At 38.2% G+C, this 17,866-nt stretch overlaps 6 protein-coding genes across 6 annotated transcripts; 2 read left to right on the top strand and 4 right to left on the bottom strand.

Annotated features, from left to right (window-relative positions):
* Positions 1–27: 27 nt before the first annotated feature.
* Positions 28–1,894, bottom strand: LOC105286263 (ribonuclease P protein subunit p40). The gene is made up of 6 exons (XM_011351087.3): positions 1,634–1,894; positions 1,371–1,512; positions 997–1,155; positions 754–879; positions 492–672; positions 28–419 (listed from the first exon to the last, which is right to left on the bottom strand). The coding sequence occupies exons 1-6, from the start codon at positions 1,751–1,753 to the stop codon at positions 53–55; spliced, it is 1,095 nt and encodes a 364-aa protein (XP_011349389.1). The 5' UTR covers positions 1,754–1,894; the 3' UTR covers positions 28–52.
* A 179-nt stretch (positions 1,895–2,073) lies between these two features.
* LOC105286260 (DNA/RNA-binding protein KIN17) lies at positions 2,074–4,257 on the top strand. The gene is made up of 3 exons (XM_011351084.3): positions 2,074–2,232; positions 2,425–2,863; positions 2,989–4,257. The coding sequence occupies exons 2-3, from the start codon at positions 2,458–2,460 to the stop codon at positions 3,768–3,770; spliced, it is 1,188 nt and encodes a 395-aa protein (XP_011349386.1). The 5' UTR covers positions 2,074–2,232; positions 2,425–2,457; the 3' UTR covers positions 3,771–4,257.
* LOC105286261 lies at positions 4,114–5,410 on the bottom strand. The gene is made up of 2 exons (XM_011351085.3): positions 5,254–5,410; positions 4,114–4,965 (listed from the first exon to the last, which is right to left on the bottom strand). Exon 2 carries the CDS (start codon positions 4,938–4,940, stop codon positions 4,263–4,265), a length of 678 nt encoding a protein of 225 aa, XP_011349387.1. The 5' UTR covers positions 4,941–4,965; positions 5,254–5,410; the 3' UTR covers positions 4,114–4,262.
* On the top strand, positions 5,398–8,954 carry LOC105286262 (protein KRI1 homolog). The gene is made up of 9 exons (XM_011351086.3): positions 5,398–5,543; positions 5,851–5,936; positions 6,104–6,505; positions 6,627–6,943; positions 7,023–7,204; positions 7,292–7,545; positions 7,626–7,886; positions 7,963–8,120; positions 8,210–8,954. Exons 1-9 carry the CDS (start codon positions 5,432–5,434, stop codon positions 8,883–8,885), a joined length of 2,448 nt encoding a protein of 815 aa, XP_011349388.1. The 5' UTR covers positions 5,398–5,431; the 3' UTR covers positions 8,886–8,954.
* Positions 8,955–10,426: 1,472 nt separating this feature from the next.
* On the bottom strand, positions 10,427–13,686 carry LOC105286259 (putative gustatory receptor 28b). Its single transcript, XM_011351082.3, has 7 exons — positions 13,091–13,686; positions 12,519–12,787; positions 12,179–12,367; positions 11,777–12,026; positions 11,491–11,559; positions 11,244–11,333; positions 10,427–10,792 (listed from the first exon to the last, which is right to left on the bottom strand). Exons 1-7 carry the CDS (start codon positions 13,379–13,381, stop codon positions 10,652–10,654), a joined length of 1,299 nt encoding a protein of 432 aa, XP_011349384.1. The 5' UTR covers positions 13,382–13,686; the 3' UTR covers positions 10,427–10,651.
* Positions 13,687–14,994: 1,308 nt separating this feature from the next.
* On the bottom strand, positions 14,995–17,663 carry LOC105286255. The gene is made up of 7 exons (XM_011351080.3): positions 16,907–17,663; positions 16,571–16,836; positions 16,097–16,426; positions 15,652–15,901; positions 15,493–15,561; positions 15,317–15,403; positions 14,995–15,216 (listed from the first exon to the last, which is right to left on the bottom strand). The coding sequence occupies exons 1-7, from the start codon at positions 17,201–17,203 to the stop codon at positions 15,121–15,123; spliced, it is 1,395 nt and encodes a 464-aa protein (XP_011349382.2). The 5' UTR covers positions 17,204–17,663; the 3' UTR covers positions 14,995–15,120.
* Positions 17,664–17,866: the final 203 nt, after the last annotated feature.

Below are 17,866 nucleotides of genomic sequence, written 5' to 3'. Positions count from 1 at the left end.
CATGTTCTAAAGATGAAAAACCCAATCCTCATTCAACACTTGGGGTTTTATATTACACATTTAATAAAGAATTCGTTACATTGCACCTTCTTAGCCTATTATTAGAACTTAAACTCTTCCGTATAACGGATTTGCCGTTAGGTTGCAAAACAACAGTGTAGCTGTTGTCTCCGTCAGTGAAGAACATATGTTCCTTCAAGTTCCAGCTGATAGGACTATCCGCAAATCCTTGTACGTCGAAACTGAGCCACGGTAGATCTTTTCGCGATAATACGTACTCCTTCAACACGTCATATATCTCTTGCACTTTTTGCCGCGTGAAGAACCCGGTCCACTGTAGGTACTGCACCTGTCCGACGTCTGTAGAAGGTCCGGTGTACTCATAGGTGCTCACGTAATCATTTCGTTTTTCGTTAGATCTGAAAATAATGTAACTGGTATTGTCATGCTTCTTCAGTGATCATAGATGGATCAATTTCAAAGAAACGTACAGATCACCATTAATGCTGAAGATCCCAAACCATTCAAATAATTGATCGAGGTGTTCGTCCTGGACAGTAGGTATCGTTTGTGAATACTCGGACCGCTGGGAAAAGCTTTGTTGGCAAAGGCAGACGTTATAATCGCGTGCGCAAAACCATGCTGCCACGGACGATGGGCATATATTGGCCTCTGAAATATTTTAATGCTTGCGTGAGAAAAATCCATGTACAAATGCTACAATTTTATATTGATAGAGAAAGGAAGGTATACCTGGGGGATCCCACGACACTATAACGTCAAAGTTTTCTTTGAGACGCTCTTTCAACGCTACTCGAACTCTTTCGTAATTCTTCCTGCCAGCAACGAAACTTTCGTTTTTCAGATCAATTGTCACTACTTTGGATCACAAATTAGTGGTAAAAAGAATGTTTAAATAATATGTAAAAAATGCTTCTATTATAAACTAAAAATATTGTATATTTATTGTTCTTCTGAAAATTTACTCAAAATTACCATAACGTGTATGAGGCTCAAATGACGAGGCCTTTCCCTCTAATCCAAGCGCTTGGTAGTCTTCAGTTACCAGAGAAAGTATTAAATGGCCAGTTGGAGTTATACAAATGGAATTCTGTAAGTCGATCTTGTTCTCTATTGTCAGAAGATTAATTTCCCCTAAAAGTTTTAAATGCATATGCAGACAATTAAGTAAAAATATCAATATAAATAGATGCACATTCGTCTCAAGAAATTTAAATCTATTTGATTTTATGAACATATTATTTATTGTACTCTGTATTGTCTACTATTATACATTGTGATTAAAAACTCTGATATTGTTAAAATTATAATTAATATGAAGAAGATAAGAATGTTCGCCTCACGCTTACCTTTCTTAACAAAAGCTTCAATAAATTCTCCGTCTACGAGATCACAAACGCGCAGTCCATTTACTCGATAATAATCCGTATCTTCTTGACATTTTCGCAAACTGTTGGGAATGGTAATAGTATCGGGCAGTATCACAGATATCTAGCACAGAAAATGCAAACAATTACGAAAATGCAATCTTAAGAGCATAATAAGAAAAGCACTTGATAAACTTATTATTATTTTTCTCGACTCTTACAAGTTTATTTAATAATCGATTTACCGAATGATTAAAGTAATGATTCTTTATTATCGCAGAAACACCTGGTTTTGTAAAATTGCTTCTGTCTATTGAAAAATGATGTTGTGGCGGTGCAACGTTCCACGACTCCGGGCAAAGCATGTTTATAACAATTTATAAACTACTGACGGATAACCACATGGCGTGTTCGCTGTTTCTATTATGCCGGCTTGCCATGGTGGCTCCATGGCCACACGCGTTCGAAGTCGGAATTATATCTGAGTTGTACTACTTGAAATTAGCCACGTCTGACTCGATATTGAGGTATACACTACCTCAATTTTCGACAAGAACAGTGGAAGCTCGTAGCGGGATTTTTCGGAACTAAAAGCAGAGAGACGCCTACAGACTAGTAACTAACTAGTTTATGATAGTTGGCTTTTTTAGTTCCGAAAAATTCCGCTACGAGCCTCCACTATCTTCGATATCGAAATTGAGCTAATAACGCGATTCGGATTTCGGATCAAACAAGGGGAAAGATTTTTTTTCTCCTTGATGTAATCGATATAATTAGTATTACGACAATTGTGCTCATTTGTAAAACTTTGGGCATTTTATCAAAGTAGCAAATTCTAAATTAGGTAAGGATAGTAGAATGTACAAATAAATTCTTTTCATTATACATTTTTATTTGTAGTCATGGTAACCTCCAATCCAATCTGACAACATAAGATATTAATATATTTATTATATATTAAAATTTTACAAGGTGTTTCCAAATTTCGAAAACTGAATTCAGAGTAATAATTAATATATAATTAATTCAATTATAGTTATATTTGAACTGAAAGGAGAGCCTGTAAACAATGGGCAAGCACGAAGTAGGCACACCAAAATACATAGCTAACAAGATCAAAGCTAAAGGATTGCAGAAGCTGAGGTGGTATTGCCAGATGTGTCAGAAGCAGTGTCGAGACGAAAATGGATTCAAGTGCCACACAATGTCAGAGTCGCATCATCGTCAGCTGTTACTCTTCGCTGACAATGCACATCGATACATGGATCAATTCTCGCGAGAATTTTCACAGGGATACCTGAACTTATTAAAAAGGCAATTCGGCACCAGACGAGTACCAGCAAATCGTGTGTACCAGGAATATATTTCGGACAGAGGACACATACACATGAACGCGACACAGTGGCTTACCTTGACGGCATTTGTGAAATGGCTCGGGCGTACTGGACAGTGTGTCGTTGACGAAACGGAGAAAGGTGCATTATTAAAAATCATTTTCGTAATTACTGACAAATTAGATTTAGATTCGTTGCATGTACACTTTTTATATTTTCTACATATGCAGTCAATTCTTTACGTTAATCTCCTTACCATTTTTCAGGCTGGTACATAACATATGTCGACAGGGATCCCGAGACACTTGCTGCACAAGAAAGGAAAGCAAAGAAAGAGAAAATGGACAAGGACGACGAAGAGCGACTGATGGACTTTATTGGGAAGCAAGTAGAGAGGGCAAAGCAAGATACAACAAAGGAAGATGAAAGCGAAACATCCAGCACGCCACTGGTACGTCCTGAAAATGATGCCCCTTTAGTTCTCGATATCAAGTTAAAACCGAAGCCCAAGTTGCTTCCTACATTCCACACGAAGCAGGAAAAGATGAAAACGGAAAGTATCAGCGAGGAGAAGCCTACTTCCAGCAGATCGATTGACGAGAACGACAAAAAGCGAAAAACATTCGGTGACAAGGAGACGGCAGAATCTACGAAAAAGATAAAAGACGACAATAATCCTCCAGCAACTGAGGGCTGGCTTAAGGAAGGGTTGACGGTCAAAGTGACTACCAAGAGTCTAGGTGACAAATATTACAAAGCTAAGGGTATCGTTCAGTCAGTCGGGAAGGATGGTTTCGTTGGTAAGGTGAAGCTGAAGACGCCGGAGGACGTTAGCGGACACGTCATACGGCTCGATCAGGAATATTTGGAGACTGTGATCCCCGCAATTGGAAAAGTGGTTCTAATACTGTGGGGGAAGCACAAAGGCAAAACGGCGACGGTGAAAAAGTTGCACATCGAGCACTACAGTATAGATGTCGAGCTCGAGAAAGACAAGAAGACTGTGGAAAATCTTCCCTATGAACAAATATGCAAATATACAGATTGATGAGCAGAATGTATGGGAAAAGGACATTAAAGTGTATTAGCATCGTCGGCAATATCACGTATTATTGCGCTACTCCAAAGAGCACCTGTGTACAAATTTAATACTTAATACAATGGAATTTACTGTCATATATGTGAAATATTTGACGTCCAGATTCTGCAAAACGTCCATCTAAGGCCAATTTTATATTAAATATTAAACTTATTCTTTATTGAGTGATAAGTTTAATCTTTTGTTTGTCTTTTTTATTGAATACATATCAGTTATGTGTAATGAGTAATGAGCTTGAGATTAAATAATTATGAGTCCTTTATTATAGCAGAGGGTCCATTTAAAGGATTGTTAAAAAGCAATAATTTTAATCTCTTTTATAAATTACATTTTGTAAATATATACATTACAATCATCACTGATATATGAATATGTGTATAGCAAGTAGAGAACCCGAATTGTAACATAAGTGAGAAATATACGAATGCATTTACAAGAGTTCTAAGTGGTCTTACAAAGCATTTTTTCACGTTCAGCTGGCACTGGAAAACTATCCTCGTCGAGCAATATCATACGATTATTATTAACATAGAATAATGAATCTTTTATGAAGCTTCCACGTTTAAATACCGGCACAGCGCTGCCCTCAGCAAACGTTACTACCTTTCCTTTCCTGAATATATTATTTATAAGTACTACTTTGTACAATTTTTCTTTAGGGTTGTGATAAATTCTGATTGGAATTGCTCTGGAATATATTATAAGCATGCTAGCCATGAGCGTAGCAATGCACAGTAAATCAAATCTGTGCAGATGACTTAGTGGTGACATCTCAACGCCCAACAAACTGTCTGGACGGTGGTCTTCTGGTGTTTGCAATACGAATACGTCATACAGCACATATACCATACAACTTAAAGTGGCAAAGAGACCTATCCATCCAAAATGATACGTGCTGAAAATTATCGTCAGAACCTTCTTCTCGTCTCTGTATATGAGCTTGTAATCATAGCTCACATTGTCCTTAAGTCTGAATCTCTCTTGCATCCTGACGGGTGTCTTATTAGTTTGATGCTTACAATTTCTTGCAAGTATGAGCTTTGTCATACGGCCAAGAGTTATGTTCTTGCAAAAAGCAGCTCGGTATAAGAGGGGAGCCTTGTTTAAGATACAAATCATTCTTGCGGTGTATCTTGTGGTAGTTCTGTAATATCAAGCATGAAAGTATGATATATAGACAAAAGAAAGTAGTCACAAGTATACAAACAATTAATCTGGATTGTAATATTATGGCGGAAGAATAATCTTCAAGTTTAAATATTAAATATTAAAATTACAAACTTGACTAAAATAGAAATGGAATTACGTCGAAAATAAAGTTGCAAGAATATATTAAATTAAAGTATACACACACAGACATAAGTGGATGTGCGTAATAGGATTATCATTGAATCCTGTTTATTGAAAGAAAATATTGAAGAATTTTGCTTACTTGTACAAATTCAATCTCCTTCGAAGACACGACTTTTTACAGCTCCAAAATATCAGTAAAGTAGTATCACAAGATGACACCACTAACGTTTCATCGGAATTAGGTTAGAATTCTCTACCTCGTGTTGTGCTTTGGAGCAAACTCTACGCAGTGTTCATTTTCATGTTTATAAATTAACATGACCACGTTGTTTAACGACGACAACTCGGATTCCGATGGGGAATTGAAGATAAATGAGAGCTACGCCAACATTTACAATAACTTTCGTGAAAAGGAGGAGTTACATAAACGTACGTGAACCTAACCCTATACTTCACAGAACACACATGAGAACTATATAGTACACTTTTTGAAAATTACATTGCAACGAAATATATTTTACAATTAAAGTAATCAATTTAATTATGTAAAAAATATTGTAACAATGTTATAACTAATGTATGTAACAATTAATATTAATTTAATTATTGTGAGTTGATTCACATATTTTATAATATAACATTTATATAATTACTGAACAGGTGATTTACACACACGTATATGTGTGTATGCGTTATAAATAAATAAAAAAAAATATATTTTTTTATTTTCACACAGTAAAGGCAAGATATGGAGACGATGCTGCAGCCTTGGACGATAAAACCAGCGATACGAGTTCATCTGACGATGATGATGATGAAATGGTATGTGAACTTTTAAAGACGTTGTGACGTCTTTAAAACTGTGGTTGTATAAATATTTCTTTAACTTGTGTTGCAATAAAGGATTTTACAGCTGTCATTTGATTCATAAAAAATATAAAACTGAATGTAACAATGCAGATTAATTTCTTAATGATCATTCTTTCTAGATTGAAGATCCACAATTTGAAAAGGAATTTCTTATAACTTTAGCATGTTTGAAAAACGACGATCCACGCTTATACGATGAAAAAGTCAAGTTCTTCAGCGATATAGGCAAACCTGGAACATCGAAAGATGGCAAATCAGAGGAGAAGGGGAAAAAGCCGAAGAAAGAGAAATCACTCTTTTTACGCGATTACGAACGTAAGATCATAATGGAGAGGGAAGGGCGATTTAGTAGTAGCGAAGATGAGGATGATGCAGAACAAAAAGCTAGATCCATGACAACTACTTATGTGGAGGAGCAAAGGCAGTTGAAGGATAGCTTCAAAGATGCTCTGAAAGACGAAGATGATGATGAAAATGATCTCCTAAAGATCAAACAAAAGACGGAGGAAGAAAAACAGGAGGTATGTTTCACTATCGTATTTTTAATTACCTTATGCCTTTTACATATTACAAGGTAATTTAGTAATTTGTGTGTGTGTGTGTGTGTGTGTGTGTCATTATAATGCTGTTACTATTGCCTAGGAAGAGGAGTCGTACAAAGAATGGTTGAAGGGCCAGGAGGTGAAAATCGATTCCCAGGATCAGGAAATTCTCAAACCGTTGCGCGATTACTGGAACGATCCTAATCTCGATGCGAACGAGAAATTTTTGAGAGATTACGTTCTGAACAACAAGCACACGGACACTGCGTCTCACGATGCAAACTTGGAGTATAATCATGTTATTCATGATAGCGACGAGAACTTGTCAGAGGACGAAAGGACTATTCAGAAGCAGGAAGAATTTGAACACAAGTACAACTTCAGATTCGAAGAGCCGGATCAGGAATTCATCAAGAGGTGTAATCTGTTATCTGATAAATATTAATTGTCAAACATATTGTTTTATTATCATATTTATTCGCGAAATTTATCTAAGGTATCCGCGAACGATGGAAAACTCGATGCGGAAGAAAGATACGCGCCGAGCTCAGAAAAGGGCAGAAGTTAAGCAAAGAAAGGAGGAGGAGAAGCAACGGAAGAACGAGGAATTGAAGCAATTGAAAGCGTTGAAGAGGAAAGAGATAGAAGAGAAGATAGAAAAGTTGAAAGAGATCACAGGTAACGTGACTTTTCAAACGTTTGTGAAAGTCGATCCGTTCAATTATGCTCGTTTAATTATACGATTGTAATTGCATTGAATTACAGGAAACGACGATATGCGCTTCGATAACGTCGATTTTGACTCCGATTTCGATCCGAATGAGCACGACAGAAAGATGAAAGAGCTTTTCAATGACGAATACTACGCTGTTGCTGCGGACGAACAGAAGCCAGAATTCCCAGATATCGATGAAGAATTGGAGATCGAGCATACGTGGGACCAGTATGATCCGAGCACAGATAAAATCGATGTAGGAGCGTCGTACGAAGAACCACATTGCGAAGACCCCGATTTTAACGTACTTATTAAATATAATTCGCGTATTTCACCGACATTCACATTTACGTATAGGAAATCATCGAAACACGTTGATTACAGATGGATGCCGATTACGATGGATCTCGAAATCTGCAATCTGAGCTCGAAGATACGAAGAAGAAGAAACGAAGGAGACGCTCCAAGTTTGCTGAGCTTCTAGCGAAGGAGAAACCAAAGTTCGATCCGAAACAGTTCCCTTCGTATCGGCAGTATTTCGATCAATATTACTCGCTGGACTACGAGGACATGATCGGGGACATGCCCTGCAGATTTAAATATAGAAAAGTAACGCCAAACGATTACGGATTAACCGTTGACGAGGTGAGTCATGGATCATCTGTAATAGATATACAATGACGATTCTCAGAATTTAATTTAATAAGTTTTGCGCTTGCAGATTTTAACGGCCGATGATAGGGAATTGAACAAGTGGTGTTCTTTAAAACAAGCTCTCCAGTATAAGCCGGAAGATGTCGAAGAGAAGGAACTTCGGGCGTACAAACAGAAAGCGAAGAATGAAGCGCTCAAGCAAAAAATTCTTAGCAGTTTATACACGTGAGTGTCGTATGAAAAATAAGAATGTGATATATATTTGTTGTTAAATATACTGCATTATATATTAATTATGTCATTTTTTTACTTAGTAATCCAGAAGAGCAAGAAAAACAAGAAGATGGGGCTGATGAGCAGGCTACTGGCAGTAAGAAACGCAGGCGGAAGAAGAAATCTAAAGCCAATAACCGTGACGTGCAATCTACAGCGACTGACACCGTCTCTAGGGAAAAAGATATAGATATTACGGAAAGTGGCACGCAAAATAATGCCTGTGATAGTAAGAATGACGAAAAACAAGATAAAGATTTGGAAGGAAAGGATGTAACAGATAAGAGCGGAAAGAGGAAACGAAACAACAAGTTGAAGACGGATGATCCAGTTTCCAAGAAAATAAGAAGAAATAATATAGAAAAAGATAACGAAGGAATGAATAACACTTCTGAAAAAATCAAGACAAACGACGCAGGAAAACGAGAGTCTCGGATAAATGACGTTAAGATCAAAACGGAAAAAGACATCAAGATAGAAAAGGATAGCGAAGAGTTAAGTAACGCTAAAATAAAGAACAAGAAGAAGGAAATATCTGCAGCCTCTAAAAAGAATAAGAAAGACTCGAAATTCAGTAAAGTTCCAAAACGCGTTGGGAATCGCAGGCCGGACGATGTCGACTCGATGATGTCCCTGAACGCGGAAAGGCTGAAGATGTACGGAATAAAGGCAAAGAAGTTCAAGAACAAGTTGAAGTACGGCAACAGGAAGCTTTGATTACTGACGTCTGCTGTAACTTCTATACACACTCTGTAAATATATTTTATCTATATATGTTTAACGCAATATAATATTTTTCCATTTTCAATCCTGTTTCCAACTCTGACTATTCATATTTTCGATCAGTAGAGTTGCGACAAAAATTAGAGAAATATGTCGATTCGATACGCGTAAGTAGTCGGTGGTAGATAGAAGCATACACGTACATACATGCACACATACACGCAACACATAAGGGTGGAAAACGAATAGTAGACGCGGCTGCGCGCGTCCTCGAATAGGAGTGGTCTCGCATTAGGGCGGTTCCGCTATCGGATGATAAACGACGTTTGCGGATTATTAGGATCACAGGGTGCTGTTTCTGTTTGCCTTTCTACAATTTCCATCTCTAATCCAGCCCGTATGTTTCGAAGGAGAAACACATCCCATTGTTACGGATTTTATTTACCGATTTTCGCGCTCGCTTCAATCGATTAAAAATCATTTTAATACAGAGCATTGAATTAAATGATTATTTTCTTTGTTTTTCGAACTTCGAACAATCGGATCACAGTATGTTCTATTGCAAACATAGAGCATGCAAGAAACATTTTTTCGAAGGGATCGATCACTTGCGGTGCAAAAGGGCGGTCGTGGAAAACAATATCGCTGACAATGTATTCGCAGTGTCTCTTAAGAATTTTATTTAACGGCGGGGGGACAACGGCGTTGGTTTGATCCGTTCGAACCGGTCCCGTGCTCAAACCCTCTGTCTCCCCCGAGTGCGATAAATCAATCCCCTTAGCTCGACGAGAGAGTACCATACAGTAGAGCAGGTGGCTCCTGACGGCCACCGGCATTCGTGCCCTTAATTCCCAATTAATGCTATCCTCGATGTAAACCTGCGCCTCCCCTCGTTCTCCAAATGTGTTACGTGGAATATGTTTCCATATGCATCATTCGATGCAACGAATTTATCCACGTCATTCACTAGACTCAGGCGCACGGCTCTGTAAATAGTTCTTCGCTGTCTTCACTTGAACGGTCGAATATGTCTTTTATATAGATAAAATTTCTGAAAGAATTTCTGACAAAGGAAACAGATGAGTTAAGCGTGAGATAAAATATCGAAAGAATATGGAAAATCCAACGGTGCAGGTCAATTGATTGGGAATAGGCTGCCTCGACCGAGTTAAGAGCTATTGAATTACGGGAGGACCGAATTTCACGGGCTAACGCCTCCATCTGGGATAGTAGTCGAGCAGGATAAGTGCGCTTAGGGTAGTGTAATTGACGCAATATCCCTGTCGCCGTGCTAATTGGCGGAAAATCGTTGGGGAGAATACACCCCCGGATCCTCGTTAACTGATATTGGACAATTAAACAATTTGCAGCAGCATCTCTCTTTCTTCCTTCTAACTGTAATCGCAAAAACGAGATTCAAGCGATAAGTGAGAGGAACTGTAAAATAAATTTAGTTCTAAAGTTCGGTTTTATCTCACTATAATGTAAATTTATTCTTGGACGAGAGAGTGATCGGGGTCAACAAGAATCCATCATTTGTAGAAAAAAATATACCGTAACGCTTTATTAAATGACGCTTCAAGTTGCTAGTACATTATTTTTGTGCATGTAAGATGCAGCTCTTGACGTAAAAGCCAGCGTTTCTTCTCGCCTTCGCATCAACGAGTGCACACGAGTGTGTAGTATGTGTAGTACGTACCTTGCGTAAACGATCACATGGACTTTTGAGTTTCAGGATTCACGTACAGAAAGATTCGTGCTCACAGATAAACATCAGCTGTGAGAGTGTTAAACGTCGAAAAATTCGTTGCGTTACTGTATAGCATGGTGGAGTTGTCGTTCGGCGACAGGTCTCCGACTTGGATGAGTATCACGAGATAGGTGGTGACCGAGCCAATGACCTGAGAAAAAGATGCAAGACTTAAGGATTTCTGACTTTTCATAGTGTTCCTTTTTCTTTTGAGAAAATTCTTATGTGTTAAACACAGATTGTTCAATCAAGGTTGCACTTTAATTCGTCTCACGTCACTCTAACGTCGTCACGCCATAAGTACGTGGCTCTGTAATCTTTGATAATTAATCTTAATTTAACTGCACGTGTAGAAATTACTTAAATGTATGTAAAAACTACTTAAATAATACAAAAACGAGATCTAGGATATAAAACGTAAGCACATGGGATGATAAGAAAAATAGATAAGATTGATTCATTAAGAGAAGGTAATATGATCAAAATGGGGATCAAAGTAGGCCAGAGATAACGCGCTCAACAACTCACGCAATTACACGAACGTTTACAACAATTTTTGACAGTTTCTGCTCCGCAGTAAATATACATAATTTCCGATTTACCCCGTGAATGAACGTATGATCCAGTGTGAAGAATCCACAGGCCGTAAAGATCAACGGGTTCTGTATGAGCTGTAGAGTAAAGTCCCGTATCTGAAAAAGTCTCCATATAAATGTATTGGAGTGACTTGCGACATTAGACTGATATCAGTCATGGATGGATAAATGTATCAAGAAGAAAGCAATAGGCTTCTTTTTAATGTTCTCGCATTAATCGATAAATGACAGAGCGAAGACGGTGGACGCTTACCTCCGCGCGAAATTCTCTACTGGTCGCTGGCTCGTACAGCTCGCAAATGATATCACCCGTGCTCGCAGCCTACGAACAAACGCGTTCAAATTCAGTGATTGGTATTTCGTAAATTAACGGGTTAAAATTTTTAAGTATTATTTAACCCATTAATTAATTTTTCTATATTCAAAAATTAAATGGCGTTTGTGAAACAATGTATTCTTTATTCTAAAAGGATGAAAAAAAGCTGTAGAAATGGATACAGACGTTGCTTTACAATTTATTCTTTATTCTCGACGCTTACCTCGGCGCTCGTCAAGGAGCATGCGTGATTTATAACGAGGACCTTCGACGAATAGAATATGACCCAGCCGACGATCGGCATCATCTCCAGCTGGAACTCTTCCTTGCTCAGATCTAGCCACAATATGGTGTAAGCGTAGTAGAGAAGAGTGGTGATGAATACGAACGATATCGTCATCGAGAAGAGAATCTGCAGGCCGTACGCTTCGTTCGTCGTCCTGGAAGCCTTGACCAGCTCAAGATGAACTTGCCTTCCGTTCAGCGTAGAGGAAGCAAAATCAATTAGCGTCAGTTATTACTCCCATTAAAAACATTTTACGAATGATGTAATACTTGCACGCGTGTAAGTGCGTGCGTGTTGAATCATACGAAAACCAAATTGCACACTGGCGAAGAATCTTACTTGACAGCCCTCATCGTGTCGGTGTTATCCTTGGTCCTGCGATTTCGCTGCTGCGACGCGGATGTGATGAAGGTCTTGCTCCATTCGTCGTTCATCTTCAGCACCCTCTTGTGCTGCGGCGAGTCGGCGGTGGTCGTTAACATGCGCTGCAGCACGTTGTTCAGCTGTTCGAATCGGATCTTCGAGTACCTTGAGTGAGTTTTGGTTTTTAATTAATAAAAACGCAACGAAAAAATGATTAAATGTTTAACATAATTTTCAATTAGCGATGTATAATTACAGTAGCAAACTGTCATAATCTCGCAATGAGCTCGCGTGAGCGATTAATTAATTGCCATACCTCACCCAGTGAAGAAACGACACGTCACTTATGTACATTAGGGCGATAGGATAGTGCGTGGCGGCTATGAGGATGATCTTAGCGTACAGGGGTGTATTCAGCGGATATAAACTTTTACAGTTGATCACCAAGAATACGGTGAACATCAGCGCGATGGACACTAAGCCGTAAATCTGACGCAAGTAAAGTCTTCGATAGTTCTTCTGTATCCCTATCTCTTGTACGGCCTTCTCGCACATCAGTATGCGCGTCAATGCCGCCTGCATATGCTGCAAAGGAAAGCAAAGACGTCACTCTGTCGCAAATAAAATTAAATAAAAAGTAACATTTTGCGCCGATTTTCCTGTCCAGGAAAAAAAGGGGAGAAATATAAGATGCGAGGTGGAGCGACAGTTGTGTCGAGTTTCGAAACTGGATTAGGGGAGTCAATTGGAATCGAAATTGGAATATTCACAATTTGGAATTGGGCGCATTGGCTCTTAGACTACAGAATTCTCCGATGGAACTCTTTTTCAGGATTCTTCTGGGAATTATATCGAATAATCTTCTTAGAATAGTCTTCAGAACGTTACCTTTCCGTTCCACCATCCGGTGGGAATGATACACAGCGTCAGAATGATGTTAACGTAGAACATCGCTTGGAACGTAATGTCGCCGAGCGAGTTCGCCTTGTGCACGTTGTAGGCTCCCAAGTACAACATCGAGAGTCTCATCAGGACGCAGTAGAGCACCAGGCAGAACAAAGAGTACATGATGTTCAAGATCTTGCCGCGCGGCTTACTGGACCAGATGCTCATCCCGAGGACGAAGTTCGCCACGGTCAGCGGCATTATCATGTCGTGGATACTCTTCGGCTGGAACATCTTTTCCTGGCAGACGGCGATGACGACGATGGACGTTCAGCAGCCTAAACGGCACTCTCCGTACACGCGCGCGCACACGCGACTACCTCGTAGACGAGAAATGAATGATGAGTATTGTTGGGGCTACGTTACTTCGCGTGTTCCACGTGCGGACAACGTAATGCTAAGTGCCACCACCCCTATAAGTAAACGACGAAAGATGATCGAACAAGTGGATGTACGTGATAAAGCCACGACCGTCCGAGCGAAAACGATGTCTGCGATACCTCTCGCGATGCTACATCTACGTCCCAAAGGATTAGTCCGACTTGTGATCGATATTGGCCCATGCGTCGTCGTTGTCGTCATCGTCGTGTAAATTACGAAGTTGCAGCCTTTGACGTATTATTAATTCACGCAGATGACATTGTAAGAAATTTTAATTTCTAAAATGCCGATTTTCCTGCGGAAAGAAGAGATGTCTAGCAATCTCTTGAAAATCTCTATGAAAAGTATGAAAACTTTTCGATAAATTACGATTCTGAATCGTCGAAGAGAGAAATCAGTTTTATGCAAATGTTGGATTTCTTTCGACCCGTTTTTTCTTTTTGAGGATTAAAAACATTTTATCTTCTCTTTGCAATATTGAGGAATTAAATCACTTGAAATTATTTATACATGACTGCTAACTTCGAAACGTGCTTCAAAATTAAATTTTTTTAAATCACGACGCGCGGTGAGCTTCATTCAATAATGCTAATTTGGATAAATGTCGTGCCCGAATAAAGTTAATAATGTGATAATAATGATTGTTGACAAAACGGTACTGGTGCTCAATAAGTAATGATAAATATAGAAGATGACGAAGCGATACAAACGACAAACGACAAACATATCGGATGCCCATGATCTTCTAATGGATGAATGCCCAGGAGGCATCATGGAAAAAAAATCGATATTATGCCAAGTATTAAGTTAAAAGCTCTCTTGTTAATAGCAAGGAAATTAAAAACGCAGAATTGTGTTACTAATGTAATTATGTCGGTAATGAGATAAAGAAAATAAAATACGTAATACAATAAAGCAAAATAGAACGTTAATAAAATTCCAGGCTTTCACATAAGAAACGAATTATTTCAATAATCTACCACTTAACATATCATTGCTAATTTTATTTTAGTGCGTGTATAATTTGATTTCACAGTATTATTGGCCGGTATAATTTTTATAAAAGTTCGATAGGTCGTAACATTTCTCGATATGTTATATGCCACGGCGACGTCGCAGCAATAATATAATGAATAATGAGTAGCGAATATGAAGATGGAACGGAGGATATAGCATGTAATAACCAGCACATTCGTTTCAAATGTAATGCACTTGTCCGTTCGTAATACTTCTATGTCCAATAGCTCTCATCATGGTTGACATTACAACCAGTAATCGGTTTTCAAGTTCTCTGAAGTTAAACATCTAAAAATATGTCACGCAGATATCTTTCGTTTTATTATTCTTATGTTATATCGATTTGATTTAAAGATTGTTAAAACAGATATGACGCGTATAAAATTTGATTAAAATCTACAGCTGGGTGATGAAGGTAGAAACCTTTGGTACAAATAAAAACATGATTGTTCTGTTTTGCGCAATTTTTATTTTCACAACACTTTGCGCCATTTATTTACACGTCGCTAAAACTCCGTTACAGTTTCAAGGATTAAAAAATAATGTGCGATCATATTTATTATATTTACAATTTATTAAATAAATTTTGCAGATTGAATGGCATTGTTCGATTCTAACGAGTCGCTCATCTGTATCATGATAACCAGGTAGGTTGTTACGGACCTCAAACACTGTGAACATTACCAAAATGTATTATTTGCATACATTCTATTACTTCCACAACGATTTGAAATTTATTATTATAAAAACTCGAAACCATGCTATACGAACCGAAGTTAAAATCCTGTTATCCAGAGGCATGCCAAACGCGGTGAATTTTACTGGACATTGCAATATCTGTATACCGAATTGTTGAGTCTGAAACAATCAATCGTACAGTTTTTTGTACAACAAAGCAGAAAATAATTAACAGAATAATAATTAATGAATATCGTAACAATAATTACCTCTTCTTGTATATCAGCATCTGCGTTGCATCCATAAATCATGTGAACTATCTCGCTGGTCTTATTTCCCTAAATGCAAGTAAATATTAAGTACTCAATTCTCCCATTGAACAATAATGTACAGAATAGATAGAATAGATAATGTATAAAATAGGTTACCTCATTGATCGCTCTTTGGCAAGAGCAACTCAGAGAAAGGAATTGCAGGACATGGAGAAAAATCATTATAACTGTAGGAATTGTTTGGATTATCAGGTCGTCTGTTGTAGTTCGCAAGAAAAAACGGATGTACAAATTATAGAACAACCCAGTAATGATCATAACGGACATTGCCAGCTCACAAGCTATCTGTACGCCGAAGATGCTACACAATGTTTTCGACACTTTACATAGTTCCAGGTGCACCTGTCTTAAAAGACAAATAATTACAAAATTCTTGTAGATCGATAGGAAGTAGCTTTTTCCTGAAAAATTTTGCAACGAATACATACATACAAAATCTTAGAGAAGAAAGCACTGATTTTAATATTGAATAATTAAGTGGCGAGTTGTGCCTTTATTTTGTAACAATTTACTCTGCATACTCTGCATATCATATACTCACTTAAGTGTCTGCAATTGATGTTTGCATTTCTGATTTTTCATTACGCCATGATTTGGACTTTGGTTTCGAAGTTCCTCTTGGAACTTTTTTTCAAGCTCGAATAATGTGTGAGATTGAACCTGAGAATTCTTTTTCTTTTTTGTTGCAGAATCGTTCCGAATTTGCAATTGTTGGCGTAATTGGGATAGTTTAAAAAAGGTTTGTTTCTTCTGTTGCTCGATATTGCTCGGCATCTCATCGTATTGCACCTCACAGCTTGAATTTATTACTGTTGATGACGACATAGTCAATAAGAGTTGGTTGACCCATCGAAATCTGTTTTGTAGGGATCTGTACGTGTTGTAATAATAGCGCATTAAATAATATAATTACTCATAATTTACTTCAGAAAACAATATTTCTTATAGCAAATTCTAAATCCATTTCTTTCATTTTAATTGAAAAAAATTTGTTTACACAAGTCAATTTATGTACTTCACAAGCAAGGAGAATTCCAAAATGATGATGCCGTTGACAGTTATTCCATATGTATATGCCAGTACGAGATAAATTGTGAAAGACAGATGTGTGCGTTTCAGCAGATAAATGAAGATCATGCTGTTTGTGAGCAAGGCGAATAAGATCCAAGCGGATATTATTCCGACCGTCATAAAATACTCCCAGTTATACTTTACTGTTGAGCCAAGCTGTCGCAACGTTTCATCAATCTCGGAGATCTTCCTGCACCAGAGTTTGAAGGACTGCAAGTACCAAATTAATAGGTAAGACTCTCCAGAACTGTAATCTGATGAATCACATTTGCTCTCTCACCTTCGTGTACCACCAGCCCAGCGTTAGTTTGAGAAAGATACTCATAGACATGAAGTACGCCATCAGCTGGTACAGAACGTATTCTAGCTTCAGCAACTTTTCGTTCGTGTAATAGATGAGCTGCAGAGGCAACGTGATGCAGTAGAGAATGTAAAGGGTCAGAAAATAGATCAGACTGAGCACAGGCCGCGGATGATCGCGAGGATACTCGAAAGCGCGAAGTCCCACCAGACGATTCATAGTTGTCAACCATGCTGTTGCATCGGTTAAAGATTCCGGGCGTGCAAACAGCTTCATCTCTTCTTTTCGCTTCTTCTGCTTGAAATCTTCTCAATCAGCATAAACGATTGTTATTAAATTAAATCGTCCGGTCAGACGATTATCCGACAGATATATTCACTATTCTCTGTTTATTATAGATTATTATAGATATTCACTATACTCTATTTCACGACACTTCTCCGCGATGCTTCGCTCTGTACTTCGCAATCTATCTTTATCAAGTGACGAAGAAGCACACAGCAGAACTCATAAACGATTGTTGAAGAATGTAGGTGCGCTGAACGAACGTTAACGTGTGTAAACGATCCCTGATGGCCCTTGAAGCGACGTATATCTACAGAGTCTATAACTGATCGCGAAGCAACGAAGCAATTTGATAAGCACGTCCAGCAGACTTGCTCTTATTATCTTAATGCGAGCAGTGTCATAAGGGGTTACTATTATACAGTTACTAAGCCGCGGTATCATTACCTGTGATAATTGTTGAATGAAGATTGCGCATGGTCGTTAGCACATACGCGAATATAATATTTCACCGGGGAGGATATGAGAGGGAGTACGAGAAATAGAGACGTTTACGTAATTGATGGTCGTTTACATTTATTATACGGTGTAGAGTCGAAAATACATCAGATAAGTGAACAACTAGAATTATAGAATACGCAACAATTTTCATGT

The sequence above is a fragment of the Ooceraea biroi genome, chromosome 13, assembly GCF_003672135.1.
Source record: "Ooceraea biroi isolate clonal line C1 chromosome 13, Obir_v5.4, whole genome shotgun sequence".
Taxonomy (NCBI): Eukaryota; Metazoa; Arthropoda; class Insecta; order Hymenoptera; family Formicidae; genus Ooceraea; species Ooceraea biroi.
This window is presented reverse-complemented; position numbering and strand designations above follow the sequence as displayed.